Source organism: Danio rerio, chromosome 24 (genome assembly GCF_052040795.2).
Source record: "Danio rerio strain M-AB ecotype USA chromosome 24, GRCz13ab, whole genome shotgun sequence".
Lineage (NCBI taxonomy): Eukaryota > Metazoa > Chordata > Actinopteri > Cypriniformes > Danionidae > Danio > Danio rerio.
In genome coordinates, this window is record NC_141044.1 from 39,891,430 (window position 1) to 39,917,500 (window position 26,071).

Consider the following 26,071-nt stretch of genomic DNA (forward strand, 5'->3'; position numbering starts at 1 on the left):
ATACAGCATGTTTGATTAACAGTTCAGTTTGGTTCATAGTAACTGAACTTTTCCTTACCCAAACCACTGCTTACAGTATTTGTCGTTTTTACTTTGTAATATTTCTATATTTTGATACATTTTGTTAAATGGCAACAATAAAATAGTGTTTATTTGTAAGTCTTGGTGATTTTCTTATGATTTATCTGTCACTACTTGTGTATGTTAACAAATAAATACAAATTAAGTATAATTCCTAAAATTGTATTATAGTTCCTAAATATTTGGGTCGCAGCTTGTAGACCATGTAAAAATGTGGGTCCCATGGCCACACCAATTGAGAACGCCTGATATAGACTACTAGTACTGTTCATTAGACAGTGGTAACCAGGGCTTTACATTAACAACTGCCAACCCGCCAAATGCGGGTTGATTTCAGCTCTGGCGGGCTAGGCAGACACCTCCACTAGCCACTTTGGCTGGTTGGAAGTCATTTTTACTAGTCGGGCTCCCAGCTAGCTCTATCAAACCTCTTCAAATGTTTCAGAACGCAGCAGCATAAGTGGTCTTTAATGAACCTGAAAGAGCACATGTCACTCCGCTACTCATCCGTTTGCACTGGCTGCCAGTTGCTGCTCGCATCAAATTCAAAGCTCTGATGTTTTCTTACAAAGCGATTTCTGGCTGCGCCTCTTCTTATCTGCTCTCACTTCTGCAGATGTATCTGCCCTCCAGAAACTTGCGTTCTGTGAATGAACGTCGCCTCGTGGTTCCATCCCAAAGAGGGAAGAAATCACTTTCCCGAACTCACGCATTCAATCTGCCCAGTTGGTGGAATAAACTCCCTAACTGCATCAGAACGGCAGAGTCACTCGCTGTTTTCAAGAAACGACTAAAAACTCAACTATTTAGTCTCCACTTTCCTTACTAATATGCAACTCCCTCTCTGACTCCTCCAGTAACTACAAAAAATAAAATAAAAATTACTAATGTTTTGCTTCTTACACTTTCCTTACACACCTGAAACTTGCCTACAGCACTTATTCATTATTGCTCTTATAGTTGTGTAAATTGCTTCCTTGTCCTCATTTGTAAGTCGCTTTGGATAAAAGCGTCTACTAAATGACTAAATGTAAATGTAAATTTTTAAATTGTAGTTTTCTTAAAAGCAGGGTTCGACAGTAAGCATGGCCCAATATTCGTGCAAATGTGATATTAGAATCGAGAAGCAGCACGACTGCGTTCGCGCGAACAAAAGAAGGCAGATGAATACAGAATGAGAGCATGATCACTCGCGCTAACAGCTGATGTGAAGCGCGCAACTGGCCTAGAGGTTGCGATCGGTTGCCCTTGAAATAGACTGGACAAAGAGCGATGATCGTGCACCCACAGTCCTGCTGCTTTCAAAAGCTCTAGATAAAAAAAATACACATATTCTTTTGTGAGCAGCAGCGGTCACTGCTTTCATTTTAACAATTCTTAGAAGAGATTATTAACAGGCCTAACATTAACCTGCACAGTATGTTTCACCTGCTTTCTTTTGCTTACAGTTATTTTTTGTTAATACGGTTTTATTATCATACCTTACGATAACATTGCTTTAATAGGAGATTAACACCTCATTTATGTGCAGTTAACTGGTGATCTGGGAATTTAAGCCAGGACAGATTTTGCATATTTTAGAGACATGACAATACTTATTTTATTAAATGTAATGTTTTTTTTTTAAAGAAAAGTTTTGTTGAATTAAAAAGTGCACCTATAAAGCTATATTCTCCTTGTTTTGACACGTTAAAAATTGTGGCTAAGAAATACTTATTTGATGTGGTCAGAGATCAATTTGGTAAATCCTTCATTTTGAGCCTTGAAAAGTCATGAAATAAAAACTGATTGCATTGCGACACAGCCCATTTGCTCATGCACACTGAGCAAGCTAATACACAACACACACAAGAAGCTAAATGAATGAGAAGTCATGTGGACATAACACAACATCTAAATCAAGTCATTTAGCATGTCAAAGTCAAATTTAAGCAAAATATATTTTTTTCCAGCAAGAAAAGTGTGGCTGGTGAAAATGGAGAGTGGCTAGTGTTGTTGGAAATCTACTAGCCACAGTGGCTGGTGATCAAAAAAGTTAATGTCAAGCCCTGCTGGTAACTATTAAGTAGTACTTATTAGTAACTAGTACGTATTGTATTCATTTGATTAGTAATGCCTGATAAATATATACTAGAACTACTTATTATAGTATTTATTGATTAGTAACTAGTAACTTAGTAGTTTTTTTCTCCATTGACCACAGTTTAGACTTATGTACAGTTGAAGTCAGAATTATTAGCCTCCTTTGATTTTTTTTTTTTTCTCTTTTAAATATTTCCCAAATGATGTTTAACAGAGCAAGGACATTTTCACAGTATGTCTGATAATATTTTTTCTACTGAAGAACGTCTTATTTGTTTATTTCGGCTAGAATAAAAGCTGTTTTTAATAAATAATTTTAAAAAACACTTTAAACTATTATGATCAGAAATGTGCTAAAAATGTGTTGCGTTAAGCAGAAATTGTGTGAAAAAACATACAGGATAGCTAAGAACAATAATAACTTCAGCTGTACATATAATCATATTGCACAGCCCTAATACAGATTATAGATGAAGAATGTGGAAGCGGCCTGCCATACACAACTGCAGAAATAGAGCCAACACCAGTGTGTCACGTGAATCCTCCGACTGTCTGTCTGTCCGAGAGGATTTAAATGATACCAGTGCACTTGTTTTTGGCTTTTCCTTCTCAAGCATTTCTGTATTAGAAAACAGCCAGTGTCTGCAGGGGATGAGCTCCTTTTATCGGCCTCTCTGTCTGCTCATTCATGCTATATTTCTTTCTGCATCAGTGGATCTGATGTTTTGACCTTTGAAGGAGGCAGAGAGGAAGACGCGTTTTTTTGATGAATGTCTCGATAGAATGGTTGAAATTGTTGGCGCACAGATCAGATGAGAGGAGTGTGTGTGTGTGTGTCTCTGCAAAGGGGAGGATCTGCAGCATCGCCGCATCACTGCAGTTCTCCTCATGGCCTGTTGGGGCAGCACTGCACCAGACAGGCTCATGTGAGGCTCTAAAAGCATTTTTGGGAGAAAAGGAGACTTTAATAGAGGCAACATGATGTGTTTTCTTTAGTGTAGCAGAGCTGATTTGGACAGTTGCTGTTTATCTTAGAGAGAAGGCCTTAATATGTATGCCGGAACTGCCTAATATGCATTAATGCAGACTAGAGCTCCTGAATTATTAGCCTGCCTTCAATTTCTGTTTAACAGAGAACAGATTTTTTTTCAACATATTTCTAATCATAATAGATTTAATAGCCCATCTCTAATAGCTGATTTATTTTATCTTTGCCATGATGACAGCACATAATATTTTACTAGGTATTTTTCAAGACACTAGTATTCAGCTTAAAGAGACATTTAAAGGCTTAACTAGGTTAATTAGGCAAGTCATTGTATAACAATGGTTTGTTTTGTTGATAATGTTGACCGTAAAATGGTTTTCAAATTGAAAACAGCTTTTACTCTAGCCAAAATAAAACAAATGATTATTTACAGAAATGGTACTATATCGTCAGATTATGGAACTATATGTGCGATTACTTACATTGTGATATGAGATTTTTGTTATATCACCCAACACATATCTAGACCAGGGTTCAATGCTATTTTTTCTACTGGTCAAATCGGGCAAATGATTCCGATTTTTACTTGCCCTGACATAGGACTGGATGATATGTCAAAACATTATATCACGATTCACGATATATTTCTTAATTTCGGTCGATACAATATAATTCCGATATCAATATGGACAATATTAAAAAGACAAGAAAAAACTGCAAAGAACGCACACAATAGATGTCTGTACCAACAAATGTCTCGCGAAAACACTCTCGCAAAATGCCAGCTGATTCAGTCGTTGCCTAGCGACATAAAAAAAGCGCACTGCGCTCCTTTTTTTATTGTCAGCAAAAAGGCAGTGCGGTGCACCTTGCGTTTTTGGAACGCAGTGGTGTGATCTGCCCCTTAGCTTGTAGTTTTTAAAAACAGCAATACTTTCTTGGCATTAGACATACCGCTTTCTGTCTGATATTGTTGGAGTATTTTGTTGTCCATTCTTCCTTAAACACACGACATTCAGAGTCAATTTTTCTTTTTTTTTTTCAGTCATTAACAGTCAAGTGCATTTTAATATTCGAGAGTGTGTTCTAATTCTACTGGTTGCACTAACTGTACCGTGTGCAATACTGCCATCACATGACGTTCACTTGTATTGCATCATTAATTTACTAATTCTGAAACCAAACCGTTACTGAGAGGCAACATTTTAAAAACTCCCTCGCGGGCCGGATGAAAGTGTTCAGCGGGCCGCATTTGGCCTACGGGCTGTAGTTTGCCCACCTCTGATCTAAACAGTCTGAGTAATTGCGTGTGATGAATTTAAACATCATCTTGGACACTTGTACTGCTTCCTAACAGTTAGCTGTAATTATAAATCGCTCATGTCTTGAGGTAGCTCATTATAAGGCGATTTACCTTCTATGTGTGATTTGATTGGACAGAAATCACAGGCCTGATTTTTCTAATCCCCATAGACAAGAGGAAATAAAGTAGTGGCTGCAGGCTGAAGAAAAGTAGAGAAGTTAAAGTACCGATACGGCACTAAAAATGTACTCAAGGGAAAATAAAGTACACATTTCTAGAACTACTTAGTAAGTTCCAATTTTTGAGAAAAATGACTCAATTACAGTAATTCAGAATTTATATTTAGTTAGTTTGTACCACTGATGTTGTCCCAACACAAATCGATTGTGTGGAACCCAGCATTTTTTACAGTGTAGGCCTTCACACAGATCCAAAGAGGACAAAATTATCCATTTCAAAAGAATTAATAAAACTATCATATTTGATTTTTTAACTTTTCATTTGCATTTTTGTTTGCTCTGAGCATCAGTACTGATATACAGTCCAATCAAAGCAGGTTTGTCTAGATCAGGGGTGTCCAAACTCAGTCCTGGAGTGCTGATCTCCTGCATATTTTAGTTCCAACCACAATTAGACACACCTGAACCAGCTAATCAAGCTCTTTCTAGGTATACTAGATAGCTCAAGGCAAGTGTGTTGAAGGAAGTTGGAGCTGAACTGCAGGAGAGCGGCCCTCCAGGACAGAGTTTTGGACATCCCTGGTCTAGATTATTATAGTGTTAGGATCCTTGTGTGTGTGTGTGCTGTTTCACATAACAAAAAAGAAAAATCTAAGCATACAAACTGATATTCTTACCAATACACCCACATGATTATAATCCTATAATTTTGATGATAAATGATTTCATTTTCCCTTCAGATCTCTGAAGCAGAAAACTAGAACAAAAATGTTTATGTGCTACATGTATAGCAACCCTTAAACATGTGGCAAAATATTTTAAATGTTATATTTGAGGTGGCACGGTGGCTCAGTGGTTAGTCAGTCTGAAAGCACTCCGTTGATGTACTTACTGATACATAGGCCAGAGCCACAGTCCTGGAACACAGAGGAAAAATAGACTGAAAAAACTATGCTGGCTGTTCCTAGGTCTGTCATGTTAAGCGATTTTTGTTGTGCGATTTATTGTCACAGAAATAGTTGCGATAAGCGATATTATTGTCATTTTGAGATTATTTCATTCCACTTATTATATAATGATTATATAATATTGCAAATAGCCAATACTTTCATTCATTCATTCATTCATTTTCTTTTTGGCTTAGTCCCTTTATTAATCACCAAACCACCAAATTATCTAGCACATTTTTACGCAGCGGATGCCCTTCCAGCCGCAACCCATCTCTGGGAAAATACTTTGCATTCTTAAGGTTATCGGGGGAGGGAAAGAGGGAAGATTTGGCATTAAATAGGAGTTTCGTTTGTGCGCGCGCTGATTTTCACAGAGGCAAAAAAAACACAGACGGAGGGGAGAAAGTCAGTGACTGTGTTTACATGGACATCAATAATCGAATTATTTGCCAAATTATTAATTTGTTGACTTTATCTGCAGTTGGGCTCTTTCACTTTCATTCAGGAACATTTCCTTTATGCCCACCATGGCAAACGAGATATTAGATGCGAGGATGAACTGCTGGAAGAGTGTAGTTTTAATCGAATATTTGATACCTCACGGCGAATAGGAGAAAAAAAACTTCAGCAGTTCTCACTAACTTAAATACACTAGTTGGGTAGCGTCAGAAAGCCGTGTGTGTAGACTATTCTGTCACAAAATGCAGCGAAAATTCAACACGGCAGTAATAGTTTAAGGTTTTTACATGTTTACATTCGGAGAGCCGCATTTACAGCACATCTTTTAGCCTATAATATTGCAGTGATATTAACGTACTGTAAACTTAGTGGCTAAATCATTTGACTAAGGTGTGTCTTTAAAAACTGAAAGAGTACTGCTGACGTTACAAACTAACTTTGCCATCTGAATAAACAAACAAAGACCACTGATCACACACTTACCAAATCTGTAGAAACGGGACAATCAACACCAACTAGAGCCGCGTCTTTTTTTAAAGGAGATGAGCGGCAAATCTGGATTTCGCCATTTCCAGATGCGAAAAGCTCTCGGGTAAAATGTTCCTTACAAACGTATTTCTGCCGCATGTCGCGTCCACTGTAGTCCACACGTGGGTCCAGCTGCACTCTCATAGCATGGAAATGAAAACGAAACCTTCGTTGCATAAATTAATAACGCAATGCTGACGACCCATGTCTCCAAATTCTTGTTCTTCCACTTGTTTTGGCAACACAACATGGCGTCTCTGCTGTCTGAACACTGTAACAGATAAAAGAAAGTCTTCGAAGCGATCATGCATATTAATGAAGTTGCACCGCATACACAATAGAGCGCGCTGATTGGTTTGAACCAAGTCTTACTCATGAATTTATGCTGCACACTCAGAGACGTCGACAATGCACTCGCAGGTACAGATAGCCACTGTCCACACTGGAATACATGCAAGATCTAATCGATGTGACGCAGCTTCAAAAATGCGTTTCAAAACGGAAGAACGAATTTACTCTAAATAATGCAAAAACAACCAATTTTGACTTTTAGTGAAGTATATGTGTCCTTATAGTGTTTTTAGCATCGAGATGACCAGGGCCAGACGGAATCTGCGGACGTTTTGTGCTATTTCTGCTGAGAATTTTGGTAAACTATGGATTTCTGTGGAATTATTTTGGGAGTATCCAGCGGAGTATCATAACTAAAACCTTATTATATAAAATAAAAAGTAATAAATTACTGAATAAAAGCTCAAGTAAATTTACTCAAGTAAATAAACAGAATTAATGATGGTCTAAAAATCTTGCGCAGATTCCGTGTGGGCCTAGCGATGACTCAATATCTCAAAAAATGTGTTTTGGTGTTTCGTGACCCTTTATGGGGGCTAATAATATTAACCTTTTAAAATAGTTTTAAAAATTTAAAACTGCTAAATATTATAGGAAACACTGAAAGACTCCCTGCTCTGTTAAACATCATTCAGGAAATATTTGGAAAAAAGGAGGGCACATCATTTTGACTTCAACTGTATATTCACATCACTGTGGGAAAAAAATGTGCTTCCTCCTGGCACCTTTAATTTTTAAGATCGTGTTTCATTTCATTCGCCTGCAGTCTCTCTTCTCCAGCCCTCTCTTCCTCTCTCGCTCTTTCATGAACAGGCTTTACATTTATTTCATTTTTTTGGCCAAGTACAGGAACACTCGTCACTCACTCTCTCCAGTCTTTTAAAATCTCTCTCACTCTCTCTCTCCCTCTCTCTGCTGGTTCTCCTGATCTGTTCTGCTCTCCCTCCCCCTCTTGCTGCAGTGTTACTGCTAATGTATATTAGCGTCACTGCAGTCTCCACTGCTCTCCCTTTCCTTCTCTCTCGCTCTCTCTCTCTCTTATTTTTTTTCTTCTCTCTCTCAACCTTTCTCTTTTTCCTCTCTCTCTCAATATCTCTATCTCTTCTTCATCTCTTCTCTCTCTCTTTCTCTCTCTCTCTCTCTCTTTCTCTCTCTCCCTCAGCTTCCATTTCCTGTTCAGTGCTAACAGCGTTTTTACTTCTCGCTGTGTTGTCTTTTTTGTGCAGGTTTTGTGACACACACACACACACACACACACACACACACACACACACACACACACACACACACACACACACACACACACACACACACACACACACACAATGTTCTGGTAATTATACCTCTTCTCCCTCAGCTTGTGCTTGAGGATTTCTCACGCCGCTCACATGATCTCTAAGCCCTGCGTTTTTTTCCTGCCTGCTTCTCTGTTATCTGCTCTTTTTCTGGCTCACCTTCTCTCTCCGAGACCCTCCTCCCTCTCGCCAAAAAAATAGAAATAAATAAATAAATAAGTGAAATGAAACGTCACCGCTGCTGCTGAGCTCAGTTCTGGTGCCTGCTTTACAAACACACACACACACATTCGACACATTCGGCACATTAAAATATTAACCCTCTCAGTCCTGTGGAGCATTTTTTTTCTGTTATTTTTGCATTAAAAAACTGAATATTTTAACGTATTCATACAAAACAATTCTTAATCGTTCATTTTCCTTCAGGTTAGTGTCTTTATTCATCAAGGGTCGCCACGGCAGAATGAACCGCCAACTATTCCAGCTTGTTTTACACAGCAAATGCCCTTCCAGATGCAACCCAGAACTGGGAAACACCCATGCACACTCATTTACACACATACACTATGGCCCATTTAATTCATCCAGTTCACCTATAGCGCATGTGTTTGGACTTGTGGGGAAAACCGGAGCACCTGGGGGAACACCACGCCAATACGAAGAGAACATGCAAACTCCACACAGAAATGCCAATTGGGGCAGCTCGCACTTCTAGCTGTATGGCAACAGTGCTAACCACTAAGCCACTGTGTTACCCCCAATTCTTAATCATTTTAATAATTTTTTTTTCCAGATTTCATTGACTCAAAATCGCAAACTAGTTCTGATTTTTATAATAGTTCACTTTACTGAGCTTGATATTTGTTATATTATGTTTTTTAAATTCGTTTGTTCCCAAGTTCTTCATCTCTTTCTTCTTATCGTCATTATTATGTTGGTTATTTCTATTATTTTTTTACATGAAATACCATAAACTATAATAAAATTGCTTTCTGCAACATAATTTTATACCTATATTAAGTACAAATCTATAATCAAATAAATCAAATAAAAGTGGGCAGCATGGTCGCTCAGTGGTTAGCACTGTCACCTCACAGCAAGAAAGTCACTGGTTCGAGTCCTGGCTGGGTCAGTTAACATTTGGAGTTTGCATGTTCTCCCCATGTTGGTGCTCCGGTTTCCCCCACAGTCCAAACACATGCTCTATAGGTAAATTTGAGGAACTAAATTGGCCCTAGTTTATGAGAGTGAGAGTGTATGTGTGTTTACCAGTACTGGGTTGCAGCTGGAAGTGTATCCGCTGTATTAAACATATGCTGGAATAGTTGGTGGTTCATTTCGCTGTGGCAACCTTTAAGTCAGAGATTAGGCCAAAGGAAAATGAATGAAATTATGAAAGCTCCATTTTGCCTGATCGTTATGTTGGTCTCTTTTTTTTCGCGGTTATTAACATATGTCTTAATCTTATCCTCTAAAATCAACAAACCATAATTGATTCTGCGCATTTTTAATGTATATTTTGCACAGTTTGATAATGCTTCACTGTGCCTGTGCATTCACCCTATTAAAAAGTCAATTATATGCATATTAAAGAAGATTTTGAGCTGAATCTAGGGTCCTGGTGATTCTTCAAATGGCAATGGTTACTGGTCTTTAAGAATAAACATAAATACATTCAAAATAAGTAAATTACACTCACTGGCCACTTTATTAGGTACACCTTAGTAGTACCGGGTTGGACCCCTTTTGCCTTCAGAACTGCCTTAATCCTTCGTGGCAGAGATTTAACAAGGTACTGGAAATATTCCCCAGAGATTTTGCTCCATATTGACATGATAGCATCATGTAGTTGCTGCACATTTTTCAGCTGCACATCCATGATGCAAATCTCCCGTTCCACCACTTTGGATTGAGATCTGGTGACTGTGGAGGTCGTTTGAGTACAATGAACTCATTGTCATGTTCAAGAAAACAGTCTGAGATGGTTTTTGCTTTATAATATGGTGCGTTATCCTGCTGGAAGTCATAACTGTGGTCATAAAGGGATGGACATGGTCAGCAACAATACTCGGGTAGGCTGTGGCGTTGACATGATGGACAATTGGTACTAATGGACCCAAAGTGTGCCAAGAAAATATCCCCCACACCATTACACCACCAGCCCGAACCGTTGATACAAGGCAGGATGGATCCATGCTTTTACGTCAAATTCTGACCCGACCATCCAAATGTCGCAGCAGAAATGCAGACTTATCAGACCAGGCAATGCTTTTCCAATGTTCTCTTGTCCAGTTTTGGTGAGCCTGTGTGAATTATAGCCTCAGTTTCCTGTTCTTTGCTGACAGGAGTGGCACCCGGTGTGGTCTTCTGCTGCTGTAGCCCATCTGCCTCAAGGTTGGACGTTTTGAGTGTTCAGAGAGGCTCTTCTGCAGACCTCGGTTGAAACACACAGAACTGCCGCTCAAGGATATTTCCTCTTTTTCAGACCATTCTCTGTAAACCCTAAAGATGGTTTTGCGTGAAAATCCAAGTAGATCAGCAGTTTCTGAAATACTCAGACCAGCCCGTCTGGCTCCAACAACCATTCCATGTTTAAAGTCACTTTAATCACCTCTCTTCCCCATTCTGATGCTCAGTTTAACCTGCAGCAGATCGTCTTGACCATGTCTGCATGCCTAAATGCATTGAGTTGCTGCCATGTGATTGGCTGATTAGAAACTTGCGTAACAAGCAGTTGGACAGGTGTACCTAATAAAGTGGCCGGTGAGTGTATATGCATATTTTGACTTGAAAATATAAAACTACTTTACTGTGCACAATCCTTGTTTTTAAAATATTTTTTTCCCAAGAATATTTACAAATACAACCAAACTGTAATCTAAAATGATTCTACACACACGTTTTACTGCATAGGTCTGCTGCTGTCCACGGTGCTGAATTCAGCTCCATTAAAACTACTGACTCTGCACTTATTATTATTTTAAAATTTAACAAAGCTGTTCCTTTTTTCTCATTATTATTACCATTATATATTTTAATGTTCTCATATCTGTCCCCTCGACCTCTATAGCAGCTTTTCTCACTTTTCCTCCATCTGCGCATTCGCTTATCTCACTTTTTCAAATAGTTTTCATTCATAATCCCTCCTCTGGGTTCATCTAAGTATCACATTATTTCATTAACGTGATCTCTTTTTCACATTTATGCACCTGAACTGCTCTCAACTCACTATTTCCAGAGCCTTTTACACATATGAAAAAAAACTGGTATGATATATGATGATGATGATGAATATATATATATATATATATATATATATATATATATATATATATATATATATATATATATATATATATATATATATAAATCTATTTGTTTAAATGGTGCTTAGCATGAATGAGTACACCCTCTTTAAAAATTCCTTCATTCGTTAATTTTTCCTCTGTATCCTTTATTAATCTGGGGTCACCACAGCGGAATGAACCACCAACTTATTCAGCATATGTTTTACACAGAGGATGCCCTTCCAAGCCAGTACTTCGAAACATCCATACTAACTTACTCACACACATACACTACGGTCAATGTTTTTGTTTTTAGACAGTGGGGGAAACGGAGCAACCGGACGAAACCCACGCCAACATGGGGAGAGCATGCAAACTCCAGACAGAAATGCCAAATGACCCAGCCAGGATTCAAACCAGCGATCTTTTGCTGTGAAGCAACAGTGCTAACCACTGAGCCACCGTGTCGCCCCGTTTTGAAATTATAGATTATATTTTTAATCAATTTGTCAGTAAATATGGACAATATGTTTAGGTGGATTTAAGAAAAAAGTTTTATTTAATAGTTATACTCATTAAAATATGAATTTAGTTTAGAAAATCTTTAGGAATGGATGGATGATACATTTAAATGAAAATAAGATATTTATTTATTTAACAAAATTTGAACTAAATGTAATATTTTTAATGGTTCTCTTGATTTTTGTTTTCTTTATTAAAATTTAAGAATTTAAATATTTTTTTAATAAGATTTTTTTGATAAGAAGATTTCAAATGTAATTTTTTTGTACAAAAAACTAAAAAAAATAAAATGTAAATAAAGTAGAATTGCATTTATTTATTTATTTTTATTTATTTAAATTGTGATTTCTTTTTTTTTTACATTACATTTTTATTGCGCCATAGTCTTAGGTCAGGTTTTTATTTTTTATTTAAATTAAAAATATTTTTTAATAAAGTATAAAAATAAAATTTAAATATAATAAAATTTTATTTATTTTATTTAAATTGTGATTTTTTTTTTTCCTCCTGACATATTACAATTTTTTTGCACTGCAATCTTTGGTCAGGTTTATTATTATTATTATTTTTTTTTATTAATTTTTTTTTTTAAGTTAGAAATATTTTTTTAATAAAATAAACATTTTTATTAATATTTTGAATGTTGTTTTTTTTTTTTTAGAAAAAAATATTTTAAAAAATTTAAACCATAATCTTAGGTTTTTTGTTAGATTATTTAATGTAAACACACAAATATCCTAAAGTACAGCATTCCAATATTAATTTAAGCGATAGATCTGTAAGGCATGTAATCATTCACTGTACGTTGCTTATATTGTTTACAATCCTTTTAATGTTGTAATTGTACATTTTCCACACAAGTCTTTAAAAAATGGCGACTATACAGCATGTACAATATGAACATATAGTAACTATGTACAAAATATGTAACTAAATATGTACCAAATATGTAACTATATACACAAAATATTTTAGTGTACATAATGCACTTAATAACGAATCAATAAAGCATGAGAAATTTAGCAAATGTTTTTTTTTTTTTTGTAAAACACACCCTGATTTGTAACTCACAGTGTAGATACACTCACTCAAAGTATTATTTTAGCTGCTTGCTCAAACTACTTATTTAAAATGAGCTGAAATTTGAGCTTTTTTTGGGACAACTCAATTATTTATGTTCAATCTGCTTAAATTTGTTAAGTTATCCTAATCGATTTATGTTGGGACAACATGAATGAACTGTGTGGAATCAATCTGTGTCGGGACAACATGAAGGAGTTAAGTTGACTTGTTAAGTTTTACACATTTAAGTTGATTAAACATAAAACAATTGAAAAAACCCTCAAGAATTGGGTCGATTCAGCTCATTTTAAATGCATAGTTTGAACTAACAGCAAGTGTAGAACAGAAATAGTTCTCCATTGCAGTGCATTCACTGTCAGAAGTAAACAAAGTCTTACCTTTTAAGTGCCATCTTGACTTTCTTTGAGGCTTCCTCATGCTGGAGCCTTTTTAAATGCGGCTCTGCAAAAGTTGACTAACTTTGACTTCAGTCTGCATGGAAAAGAATCACAACAGACAACTAGAAATGAGTTTCCAGCATGCAAAAGAGCTAAAAGTGTTCACGATCAAACCATTCAGAATGGGTGAAGAAAGTGAAATGCATGGAGAAAAGTGAGTGATGCAGGACTCCAGAGTGCTTCTCGGTGAACTGTGATTCCTGAATGCGGAATTGGAGAGCTAGGGATGGACGGTGGGGGTGGGGGGCTGCGTTTGGTGAGGGAGAGGAGGAGGAAAGGTAAAGAAAGGGGGACGAACAGAGACGGGATGAAAAAAAGAGAGCGCAGAATGCTACGGAGTGCATTAATACTTTTAAAAGCAACCCAATCAGAAGCATTTCAGATCTTTTTACTGGAGGGATGCACAAAGTCAGGGGTGTACTGCAGCAAAACACTGCGCTGTTCACTCTAAAGCTCTCTCTCTCTCTTCACCCCTCCTGCTACAGTGCATAATGAGCACCTTTCTCTCTCTCTCTTTCTCTCGCTCATGCAATGAAGCTGCAGCGAAGCTCTTGACTTATTAGCTGCTTCATTTAAAGAGAGAGAGAGAGACAGAGAGAATTTTAATCAGTCGCAATAGTCTCAGTTGTATCTTGCAGTGGTGTTGCTTTGAGAGTTGCAGGCCAGAGGACGTTTGAAAGATTGATGGATTGAGAAGGAGAGAGAAAGATAGAGTATGTGTATTCCACAAGCACAGGATGTTGATGCTCTTACGTTTATGCACATTTTTTTTGTGTGTGTCTGAAGTGCTTCAGTGCTGTGCTGTTGTGGTGATCTTTTGAAGACAATATAATGCAGAATTGTTTGATTGCCATTCATGACTCATGCAAAACTTCAAATTCTGTTTTTTGGCATTAATGACTCGTTAAAATGATCAATTGACACTTATATGATGATTCAATCCTGCATTCTGCTGTTTTTTTTACATTCGTTTTTTCTGCTCTACATTCTGATCTATTATGTAATTTTCTATTTGGTAAAATTCTGTTCTAAATCTTTTTTTTTTTCTACTTGATGAAATATTATGCGATTTATCTCTCTGATCTGTCTATTATATTCTGCTCTATTTTATTACGCTCTGTCCCTTCTATTCTATTCTATTCTATTTTATTCTGGGCTGTGCATTCTGTTGTGTATTTCATTGTGCCTCGATCTGTCTATTCTGTTCTGTTATATTCTATTTTATTCTATTCTATTCTGGGTTGTCCGATTTGTTCTGTATTTAATTCCACCTCCTTCTGCCTCTTCTGTTACGATCATTTCATTATGTCTATTCTATTCTAATTCTATTCTGGGCTGTCTACTCTGTTGTATTTTCCATTTTACCTTCTGCTTATTCTGTTATAATCTTTTTATTGTGCCTCTTCTGTTCTGTTCTATTTTATTCTATTCTGGGCTGTTCATTCAATTCCACCTCCCTCTGCCTCTCCTGTTATGATATTGTCATTATGTTTATTCTACTTTATTTTATTCTGTTCTGTTCTATTCTATTCTATTCTGGGCTGTCCATTCTCTTCTATATTCAATTCTACCTCATTCTTCTGCTTCTGTTGATCTTTGTATTATTTCTATTCTATTCTATTCTATTCTATTCTGTTCTATTATTGGCTGTCCATTCTGTTCTATTCAATTCCACCTCCCTCTGCTTCTGCTGTTATGATCATTTCATGACGTCTATTATTCTATTCTATTTCATTCTGAGCTGTCAATTCTATTCCCCAATGAATTCAGTGTTATACTATTCTGTCTATTCTGTAATATTATGCTCTCTTTAATTAAATCTGTTCTATTTTGTCTATAAAAGTCTATTCCATGCTACTCTGTCCAGTTCAGTTTTGTCTATTCTATATTCTACTCTGTTCTTTTCATAGTTTTTTTCCTTTTCTATATTATGTTCATTTCTATTGTGCTTTGTACTATTCTATTCAATGCTGGAAGACTAATGTCTTCTGTTATGCCTTTTTCATTTCTATTTTGGCCAGTAATTCCATTCTATTCTATTTTATTCTTTTCTGTTATGCCCTATTATTTTATCAATTCGTTTTCTATTCCTCAATAAATTCTCTTTTATTCTGTTTTGTCCGTCTCTTCTGTTATTTAATGTTGTGCTCCATTCTATTATATCAGTTTATGAAAATTCTGTTCTGTCCATGACATTCTGTTCTGGGCTGTTCTGTCAACTCTGTTAGGTTCAGATCTGTTTGTTCTACAGTATATTCTACTTTGTTTATCATTCAGTTTTTTTCATTTCTATATTATGTCAATTCTATTTTGTTCTGATCTATTCTATTCTGATCTATTCTATTCTGTTCTAAACTAATCTATTCTGTCATGTTCTGTTCTATTCTATTCTGTCCAGATCTATTCTATTCTAATCAATTCTATTCTGTCGTGATCTATTTGAATCTATTCCATTCTGTCCTGATCTATTCTATTCTATTATATTGTGCTCTTTTTTTACTCTACTACTATTTTTCCTTTCTTTTCCTCAATAAATTCTGTTTTATTCTATTCTGTCTTTTCTGTTATTTAATGTTGTGCTACATTCTATAATATCAGTTCATGTAAATTCTATTCTGGTCTGTGCTATTCTGTCAACTCTGTTAGGTTCAGTTCTCTTTGTTCTACGGTTTATTCTACTCTTTTTATCATTTAGTTTTTTTTTCTTTTATATATGGTTATATCTATTCTATTCTGTCCTAATCTGTTCTATTCTATTTTCATACATTGAGTACTTTCATTATGTTTGCCTGAGCACTCTGAGCTGAAACGCTGTTGTTATGATATCTGTGGTGTTATGAAAGACAGAATAATGCAGAATTGTTTGAGTGAAAGTTATGTCGTGCTCAAAACATACATTTTGTTATAGTTTTATTCCAATCAATTCTATTCAGTTTATTTCAGCTTTATCATCATTTATGAGTTACACTGGACAAAAACCTTGTTTAATAAATAAACTTAAACCTCATATAACAAATGCTAAGAGACAAATGTTTTCCTGATCCTGTTGTTATCAAAAAGCGTATTGTTCTGAACGGTTCTGTGTGAAATGAAATATGCTCTGATCTTTTTTAGTGTCTTACAGATATCTGTGTTGTTTAGTATTTGACACAATATACTCAAGGGAGATCCTGCAGTGCGAGAAACTAATTTAAACAGCATTCTCTCATAAGTAGTGTGCATTTTTAGCTCTATATTACCCACACTCCTAAAGATGAAGCTTATTTATTGGCATACATGCATCTTGCTTTGCACTGCACAGACATTTATTTAGCGTGGAATGAGGTTCTAAAATGTAACATTGAACCACAAAGCCAGTCTTGTGTTTATAACCAAAAATTAAGTGTATGAGTTGAAATTCTGGATGTTTCATTTATGCCAAAAGTAACTAGAAAAATAAATAAAGACCACGTCCCATTTACGATATTTTGTACATTACCTACTTTATTTACTTTTTAAATTATTTTTTTTATAATGTGCATTGCTTAGCACTTCAAATAGAAATGTAAAGAACTCTTTTTTTCAATGTTTCGTTTTTCAAACACTCCGATTCCAGTTTTTCCAAATATCTCAGCTAAATATGACTGGCTTTGTGGTTGCGGGTCTCAAATGTTTATTCTAAAGTGATTATTCTAGAACTGTTTACTAAGAGGATCCAGAAATTCTAAAATGTATCCGTTATAAGTGCTTGACATGCATTGCAAATTTAAGATTCCAAACATTCTGAAACAGAACCGTTTATGTTTGAGTGTTTGGCATGTATGCATGCATTGGAATGTCATAAAGCTCCATGCATCAAGCACACACGACGCAAGTTTGTCCAAAAAACACACACACAAGGTCACATGCAACCTTCATATCACTGCAGTATTTTGTGATATGAATAACGGGACCCCAATATGATGTGTGCAAGATCCCCTCCATGTTGTACCTCTACTAACCATCTCCCCATCTCTCTCTCTCTCCCTCCCTCCTCCTGTCCCCCCCGCAGACCGCTCCTCTCTCCTCCCCTCTCCGTTTTTTCTCCTCCTCTCCCTCCCCTATGCTCAGTTCGGTGTGTGTCTCCTCATTCAAAGGGCGCAAGGGTGGGAACAAGTCGTCCAACAAAGCATGTTACAGCGCCGACATGACTTGCCCGTCGGAAAGCGAGAAAATCGTCATCAACTGCGGCGGCGTGCGGCACGAGACGTACCGGAGCACCCTGAAGACGCTCCCCGGTACGCGGCTGTCGTGGCTCACTGAACCGGACGCCTTCAGCAACTTCGACTATGACCCGAAGTCCGACGAGTTTTTCTTCGACCGGCACCCGTCTGTGTTCTCGTTCATCCTCAACTACTACCGGACGGGGAAGTTGCACTGCCCCAACGACGTGTGCGGCCCGCTGTTCGAGGAGGAGCTCGCTTTTTGGGGCATCGACGAGACCGACGTGGAGGCGTGCTGCTGGATGAACTACCGGCAGCACCGGGACGCGGAGGAGGCGCTGGACAGCTTTGAGACACCCGAGCCGGAGGTGCCGGACGACGACCCGGCGCTCGCAGGAGACGGAGACCTGAAGCGGCTGTGCCTGCAGGAGGACGGCAGGAAAGCGGGCTGGTGGCGCGTGTGGCGCCCGCGGATCTGGGCGCTTTTCGAGGACCCATACTCGTCCAAATACGCGCGGGTGAGTGACCATTCAGCACCTCTGCACGCGTGGACAGCTCCTCAGTCCAGCGCTCATTTCATGTGCTTCTAACAAGATAGATGGTGTGTGGTTTAAAGCAGCTGATTGGTAAATCCAAGTGTCTTATTCTTTATGCTCTGCGTGTGTATTAGGTTGGCTGGTAATTGAGAGGTTTGTAGGTTCAAACCCTTATATAGATGTCCTTGTTTAGTTTTAATCGACTTATTAAACTGTTTTGAACTTGCAGGGAACATTAAGCAAGGTTTTGTTCTTGCCGTAACATTAACAGAACATTTATTGATCATTTATGTATTGTTTTTGGAATCAAGTTTTCTTTGCTTTTGGAATGTTGTGAGTTGTTTAAACGTTCAGCGAACAGACCTGTAATGATAGCAAAGTGATCAAACAACATTTGAGTAAACGTTTATGAAACATTTTTCTTAAATTGACCTTCTGAATGTTTTGGGATTATAAATGTATGATGTCTTCTTATCTGGGTTAAGATAAATTCTTTAATTGTGCTGATTTTGAAAATTAAGATTTTTTTTTAATAAATCGAGCAGCTCTTTGCATGCATGGACAGCCCTTCAGTCCAGCGCTCATTACACCAAATAGTAGCTGAAATGTTGTTTATGGCAGCTGATTGGTAAACCTTAGTCTTATTCTTTACAATGCTGCGCTTGTGTATTAGGTTGGCTGGTAATTGAGTGGTTTGTAGCTTCAAATCCTTATAGATGTCCTGTTTTTAGTTTTACTCGACACATTAAACAGATTATAGCGAGCAGGGAAGGTTAGGTTTTGTTAAAGTTATAAGCAAATGTTCTTCCAGTAACATTAACAGAACGTTTATTTGTCATTTATGGAATGTTTTCAGAGGCATTTTTATTCTAAAGTTTTTTTGCTTTTGGAATGTTGTGCCTTGTTTATATGTTCAAAAATTTTGGGAACATTAACATACAATGTGGCAACACTGCGTATTAGTAGACTGTCTGCTTGATATCTGTTGATACTGCTCCTTCAACAGACATTTAATAGACTATAAGAAACTTTGCAAGCACATATTAACTTACACTAACCTCAACCTGCAGTAATGAGAATTAGTTGACATGTAACTTAAATTCAACAAACAGACCATCAAAATAAAGTGTGACCTACAAGGTTTTCTTTGCTTGGTTAAGATAAGTTTAGTTTATTTATATAGCACATTTTTTACAACACAACGTTGCCCAAAGTGCTGAACACAATCAATACTAAACATGAAATCTACATCACATAAATAACAATTAAAACATAAGGCAAATCCCTCAACATTAAAAAGGCTCAAATACTAAAGAACAAAGATGGTGTTTCAAACGCTTTTTAAAAACAGGTAGAGTTGGAGCATGTCTGATGTGGGGCGGAAGCTCGTTCCAGAGTTTTGGGGCGACAACAGCAAAAGCCCGATCCCCACTTCGCTTACACCTGGACCTTGGTACAGATAGAATAAATTCATCAGAAGACCTCAGTGACCTACCAGGATTGTATACGTGTAGCAGGTCTGATAAGTATGATGGTGCCAGATTGTTTAAGGATTTAAAAACAAAGATTAATAGTTTAAAATCAATCCTTGACCTAACAGGCAGCCAGCCCAGAGAGGAAAGAACTGGGGATATGTGCTCAAACTTGCGAGTCCCTGTCAGAAGTCTCGCAGCTGCATTTTGTACTAATTGCAATCTGTTTAGGGAATTTTGACTAATACCCACATACAGAGAATTGCAATAGTCAAGTCTTCCCAAAATAAAAGCATGGATCACCTAAGTTGCTTGTTTGTGCTGATTTAGAAAAGTAGGAAGTTTTTCAACTGAATAAATCGAGCAGCTCTTTGCATGCATGGACAGACATACAGTCCAGCGCTCATTACACCAAATTGTAGCTGAAATGTTGTTTATGGCAGCTGATTGGTAAACCTTAGTCTTACTCTTTACAAAGCTGCGCTTGTGTATTAGTTTGGCTGGTAATTGAGTGGTTTGTAGCTTCAAACCCTTATAGATGTCCTGTTTTTGGTTTTACTCGACACATTAAACAGATTATAGCAAGCAGGGAACATTAAGCAAGGCTTTGTCAAAGTTACAAGCAAATGTTCTTATAGTAACATTAACAGAACGTTGTGACTTGTTTAGACGTTCAAAAATTTTATGAACATTAACATACAACATGGCAACACTGCGTATTAGTAGACTGTCTGCTTGATATCTGTTGATACTGCTCCTTCAACAGACATTTAACAGACTATAAGAAACTTTGCAAGTACTTGTCAACTCACACTAACCTCAACCTAACAGTCTACTTATAATCTAATGAGAATTAGTTGCAATGTAACTTAAATTCAACAAACAGACCATCAAAATAAAGTGTGACCTACAATGTTTTCTTAGCTTGGTTAAGATAAGTTGTTTCATTGTGCTGATTTAGAAAATTAGGAAGTTTTTCAACTGAACAAATCAAGCAGCTCTTTACGCATGCATGGACAGCCCTTCAGTCCAGCGCTCATTACACTGAATAGTAGCTGAAATGTTGTTTATGGCAGCTGATTGGCAAACCTTAGTCTTACTCTTTACAATGCTGCGCTTGTGTATTAGGTTGGCTGGTAATTGAAAGGTTTGTAGCTTCAAACTCTTATAGATGTCCTGTTTTTAGTTTTACTCGACACATTAAACAGATTATAGCAAGCAGGGAAGGTTAGGTTTTGTTAAAGTTATAAGCAAATGTTCTTCCAGTAACATTAACAGAACGTTTATTTGTCATTTATGGAATGTTTTCAGAGCAATTTTTATTCTAAAGTTTTTTTGCTTTTGGAATGTTGTGCTTTGTTTATATGTTCAAAAATTTTGGGAACATTAACATACAATGTGGCAACACTGCGTATTAGTAGACTGTCTGCTTGATATCTGTTGATACTGCTCCTTCAACAGACATTTAATAGACTATAAGAAACTTTGCAAGCACATATTAACTTACCCTAACCCCAACCTGCAGTAATGAGAATTAGTTGACATGTAACTTAAATTCAACAAACAGACCATCAAAATAAAGTGTGACCTACAAGGTTTTCTTAGCTTGGTTAACATTAGTTGCTTGTTTGTGCTGATTTAGAAAAGTAGGAAGTTTTTCAACTGAACAATTCGAGCAGCTTTTACGCATGCATGGACAGCCCTTCAGTCCAGCGCTCATTACACTAAATAGTAGCTGAAATGTCATTTAAAGCAGCTGGTGGGTAAACCCAAGTGCTTTTTGTCTTATTCTTCACAAAGTTGTGTGTGCAGTGTAATAGGTTGACTGGTAGCTGAGAGGTCTGTAGGTTCAAACCCTTATAGACGTCCTTGAGTTTGAGCATATTTTCAACAGTATTTACTCTTTCGGATCTGTTAAACAGAACGTTTATTTGTCATTTATGAAATGTTTTTCCAGAAGAATTTTTATTTGAAAGTTTTTTTTTAAATGCTGCGACTTGTTTAAACGTTCAGAGAACACTTTTGTAATGTTGGTGAAGGAATAAAACAACATCTGCATAGACATTTTTGAAACATAAAAAAAAAATTGAACATTCATAAATGATGATTTCTTGAATGTAAGTTTTTAGTCGTCAGTTCAACTGTATTGATTTAGAAAATTCCAGGAAATTTTTCATCTAAAAAAATCAAGCAGCCCTGCAGGCATGGACAGCTCCTCAGTCCAGCGCTCATTAGACACAATAGCAGCTGAAGTGTCATTTAAAGCAGCTGATGGGTCAACCCAAGTGCTCTTTTTGTCTTATTTTTCACAATGCTGAGCGGGCAGTGTAATAGGTTGGTGGTTAATTGAGTGGTTTATATGTTCAAACCCTTATATATATGTCCTTGATTTGAGCATACTTTTAACTGTATATACACCTTTTCACCTGTTAAACAGTTTTCTACACTGTAAAAAAAAAAATGTAATTCTACGGTTTATGTCTGACAGCTGGGGTGCCGGAAAAAAACGTAAAATAGCAGCCATTAAAGTAAAGAAATAAACCGTAAAATAATGAATACTAAATTACAGAAATTTCATTAAATTTAAACTTCTGGTTTATTTATGTAATTTAATATCTGTTATTTTACGGTAAATTTCTGTAATTTAACGACTTTTACAGATTTTTATTTTACATCTATGAGGAAATACTAAAGTAAGGCTTTTTGTTAAAGTTATAAACAAGTGTTCTTTCAGTGACATTAACAGAACGTTTATTTGTCATTTATGGAATGTTTTTCAGAAGAATTTTTTTTTGAAAGTTATTTTTAATGCTGCGACTTGTTTAAAATGCTGAGTGTGCAGTGTAATACATTGGCTGGTAATTGAGAGGTTTGAAGGTTTGAACCGTTATATATGTCCTTGAGTTTGAACAACAGTATATACTCTTGTTGTGCTGTTAAACAGTTTTCAAGCTATCAGGGAACGCTCAAGAAAAGTTTTGTCAAATTTATAAACATTTGTTTTTCCAGTAACATTAACAGAACATTATTTGTCATTGATGTAATGTTTTCAGAAGCATTTTTATCTTATAGTTTTTTGCATTTTGAATGTTGGGAGTCGTTTATTTGTACAGAGAATGTTAGAGAAGGGATAAAACAACATGGAAAATAAATATATGGAATATATAAATATATGGAAAATTTCCGCAACGACTTTACCGGTAAATTTAAAAAAGCGCTGTTCACACAGGCGAGGACGTTACGGAATTTTTCCGGGAAAGAGCATTCACACATCCATCGCAAAATACAGTAAATTCTGACATCATTAACCAGAAATGAGCTCTAAACGGCTGCGCTTGTATTTGTAAACATTTGACAATTACAAACTCTGTGGATGGATCAATATTGTGAACAACTTCCATGAAAACATATAGAGAAACACTTTCGCATGTCGAGAGTTACATGATATGGGTGTGTGCTGGCGCTCATGGGCTGTTTCATGGGCACACGCAAAGCTTGAAGGTAAACAAACAACGGCTTATCATAAGCATCTTATCGATGATTATTTACACGGTTGGCATTAAGATAAACATAAACGTGATCTGACTAACTTCTAGCTGCTAAATATGTCTGGTAAAATATTCTAAGGCTTTTATTCTCATAAACCGCGCAGACGTGAATGCTTCTGACTGTTCTGATTGGCTAAAGCAGACGTCTCACGTCAGCACGTTCTAGACGTGCACACGCTTATTCCGGCAATCTTCCTTCTGCATTCACACAGCGCAGCATTCCGGCCAATTACCGGTAATGTTACAACTTCTCTTTCCGGAAAATAGCCAGAACGTATTTACCGGTATATTCAAAAAGACCCTGTTCACACATACAACCTTTTCTGGAAAATTGCCGGTAATTTTCCGGAAAGGTGTGTATGTGTGAATGGGGCTAACATTTGAGTAGACAATTGTGAATAATTTTTTTGTTTTAAAATGGACATTTTGAATGTTTTGGGAACGTTACTACAGTATATCATGTTTTCTGAACTCGGTTAACATAAGTTGTATGATCGTTCTGACTTAAAAAAATTCTAGGAATTGTTTCCAACTAAACAAATCGAGCAGCTCTTTACTCATGGACAGCTCCTCAGTCCAGCACTCAATTTACATGCTTTTAACCAGATAGTAGCTGAAATGTTGTTTAAAGCAGCTTGGTAACCAAGCAGGTAAACCCAAGTGTGCTATTCTTTACAATCCTGTGTGTGTGTTCTAGGTTGACTGGTAATTGAGAGCTTTGTAGTAGAATCAAACCCTTAGTGAAGTTTTATCAACTAATTTCGAGAGAAGCACGTGAGGATCAAGGACAAATTAATCGTATTATTATCCAATCACTGCAAGACTAAACCCCTATAAATGGTCATGAATGACATACCTTATGTTTTTTGATTGTCAGCATCCCACCTTACCACCTGTCGCCACACCTTAACCAGGGGTGTCCTGCATAGTTTAGCTCCAACTTCCTCCAACACACCTGCCTGGAAGGCTAGTATACCTAGAAAGAGCTTGATTAGCTGGTTCAGGAGTTTTTAATTGGGGTTGGAACTAAAAGTATGCAGGACACCGGCCCTCCAAGACCAAGTTTGGACACCACTGGCCTATCGGGATCATTCTCAGGCCAGGCTTAACACTGCGTTTGGAGCATTCAGAGAACATTCCCGTAACGTTTGCGAAGTGATTAATAAACATTTTCATTGACATTTATGGAATGTTTTGAGTACATTAAATACTATGATTTCTTGTCTGGCTTAACATAAGTTGTTTGATCGTACTGATTTTTGAAAATTCTAAGAATTTTTTCCAATTAAACAAAACTCTATACACTCAGTCCAGCGCTCAATTCACATGCTCTTAACTCAAAAGTCATTTAAAGCAGCTGATTGGTAAACCCAAGTGCTCTTTTCATCTTATTCTCTACAATGCAGTGCACGCTTAATAGGTTGGCTGGTAATTGAGAGGTTTGTAGGTACAAATCCTTACCGTACGTTCACACCGAAACAGCGAGAGCGTAAAAGTAGCCGGAAGTCATTCATTTTCAATGAGAGCCGGCGGCGAGGAGCAGCGCGGCGCGTCTTCTCTGGCGTGGGCGTCGAGGAGAGTTAAAATCAAGTCAACTTTATGGTAATGAGCTATGACGCGGTTCAGCGGCATGCAATCAGAATGAAGACGTCCACCGCTTGATCGGAGTTCAGAGAACACAGACCTGTGAACTTTGGTTCCGACCACAGTTTTTCCCAAGGGTTTGATGATTGCGGTCGCCGGATTTACAATGTTTTCTTACAGGAACATGCATTAAAGTTACTGGCGAGTTACTGATGTTCATTAAAGTTATATAAATTTATGTCAAAAAAAGCAGGGAAACTCACGCGACGTGACAGTACAAAACAGTACTGCTGCTTCAGGATATTTTAGACAAATGGACACATATTCGATAAATAGAGCAAAGCCACACCACACGCAACTTGATCTTCCATTGTTATATGAATTTGATAAGAAGTGCGCACAATTTTCACGCTAGAAACATGTTTTATGCAGGAATGTAACTGATATGCTGCAACGGCTCCTTTAAATACTATATCAATGTAGCGAGTTTTGACGCTCGTGCCGCTTTCGGTGTGAACGTACGGTTATGATTTCTTTGATTTGAGCACACTTTCAACAGTACAGTTTACAGTTTACTTTTGTTTTGTTGTTACTTTTGTACTTTTTTTGCATGGGATGTTGATCTCTGCTCTGTCGACGTTTGATGTTGAGAATTCAACTCTACAGTTTTTCAGCAATTTAAAATAATATAATCTATAATAATACAGTGTTTCCTCTAGAATTTTTTCCAGCTGTGCCGGCAGACTCTGTTGGCCATTTTACACAGATCTACCTCTACATGTGGCGTATTTTCATTGACAAATGTCATGGGTGCAGTATTAAGTCGAGCTCGCATATTTGTAATAGCCTATGAGCATGTCAATCTCTGCTTGAGCGCAGATTTTTTCTGTTCGTGCACAAAACTTCTTGTGCGCCCTCAAATATTCGCTGCTCAAGTGCAGATTGTCTTGCGCTCTCAAATAAACGCGGCTGAAGTGTGATTTAGTGCGTTTGTGTAGCGAGTATGGTCTCCAACATTGATTAGATATGCTAGGAATATTTATGAATGTCTCTGATAGACTTGCGGAGCGGACCGCGGCATTAATGCATCCTGAAGTAAAGTGAAACGGCTATAAACTCCAGCATGATAAAGTCATTATATGCAGAGCCACAGACCTTTATCTATAAATAAAGTATAATTATGGAAACTGTGTTCATCATAACTG

The 26,071-nt window shown here is 37.1% G+C and overlaps 1 protein-coding gene and 1 long non-coding RNA gene across 13 annotated transcripts in view; one reads left to right on the forward strand and one right to left on the reverse strand.

The window, feature by feature from the left end:
- LOC137489270 (uncharacterized) overlaps positions 1 to 13,982 on the reverse strand; it is a 31,474-nt gene extending 17,492 nt beyond the window's left edge. Inside the window, exons 1-3 of one of the 3 annotated variants that reach the window (XR_015525398.1) lie at positions 13,486 to 13,982; positions 5,209 to 6,841; positions 2,353 to 5,051 (exon numbers count right to left, since the gene is read on the reverse strand). This is a non-coding gene — a long non-coding RNA (uncharacterized LOC137489270). Of the gene's footprint in view, positions 1 to 2,352; positions 5,052 to 5,208; positions 6,842 to 13,485 lie in introns of those variants that run through there. The other 2 variants (XR_015525397.1, XR_015525396.1) reach the window with 2 other exon arrangements.
- kcnc3b (potassium voltage-gated channel, Shaw-related subfamily, member 3b) overlaps positions 1 to 26,071 on the forward strand; it is a 142,123-nt gene that overhangs the window by 11,769 nt on the left and 104,283 nt on the right. For 6 of the 10 annotated variants that reach the window (XR_015524521.1, XR_015524522.1, XM_087308783.1 and 3 more), the window contains exon 1: positions 17,657 to 18,244. Coding sequence is in view for 8 of the 10 variants with exons in the window: in XM_087308783.1 (XP_087164909.1) it covers positions 17,711 to 18,244 (534 nt within the window). In the remaining 2 variants the exon portion in view is untranslated. 10 annotated transcript variants of the gene reach the window in all.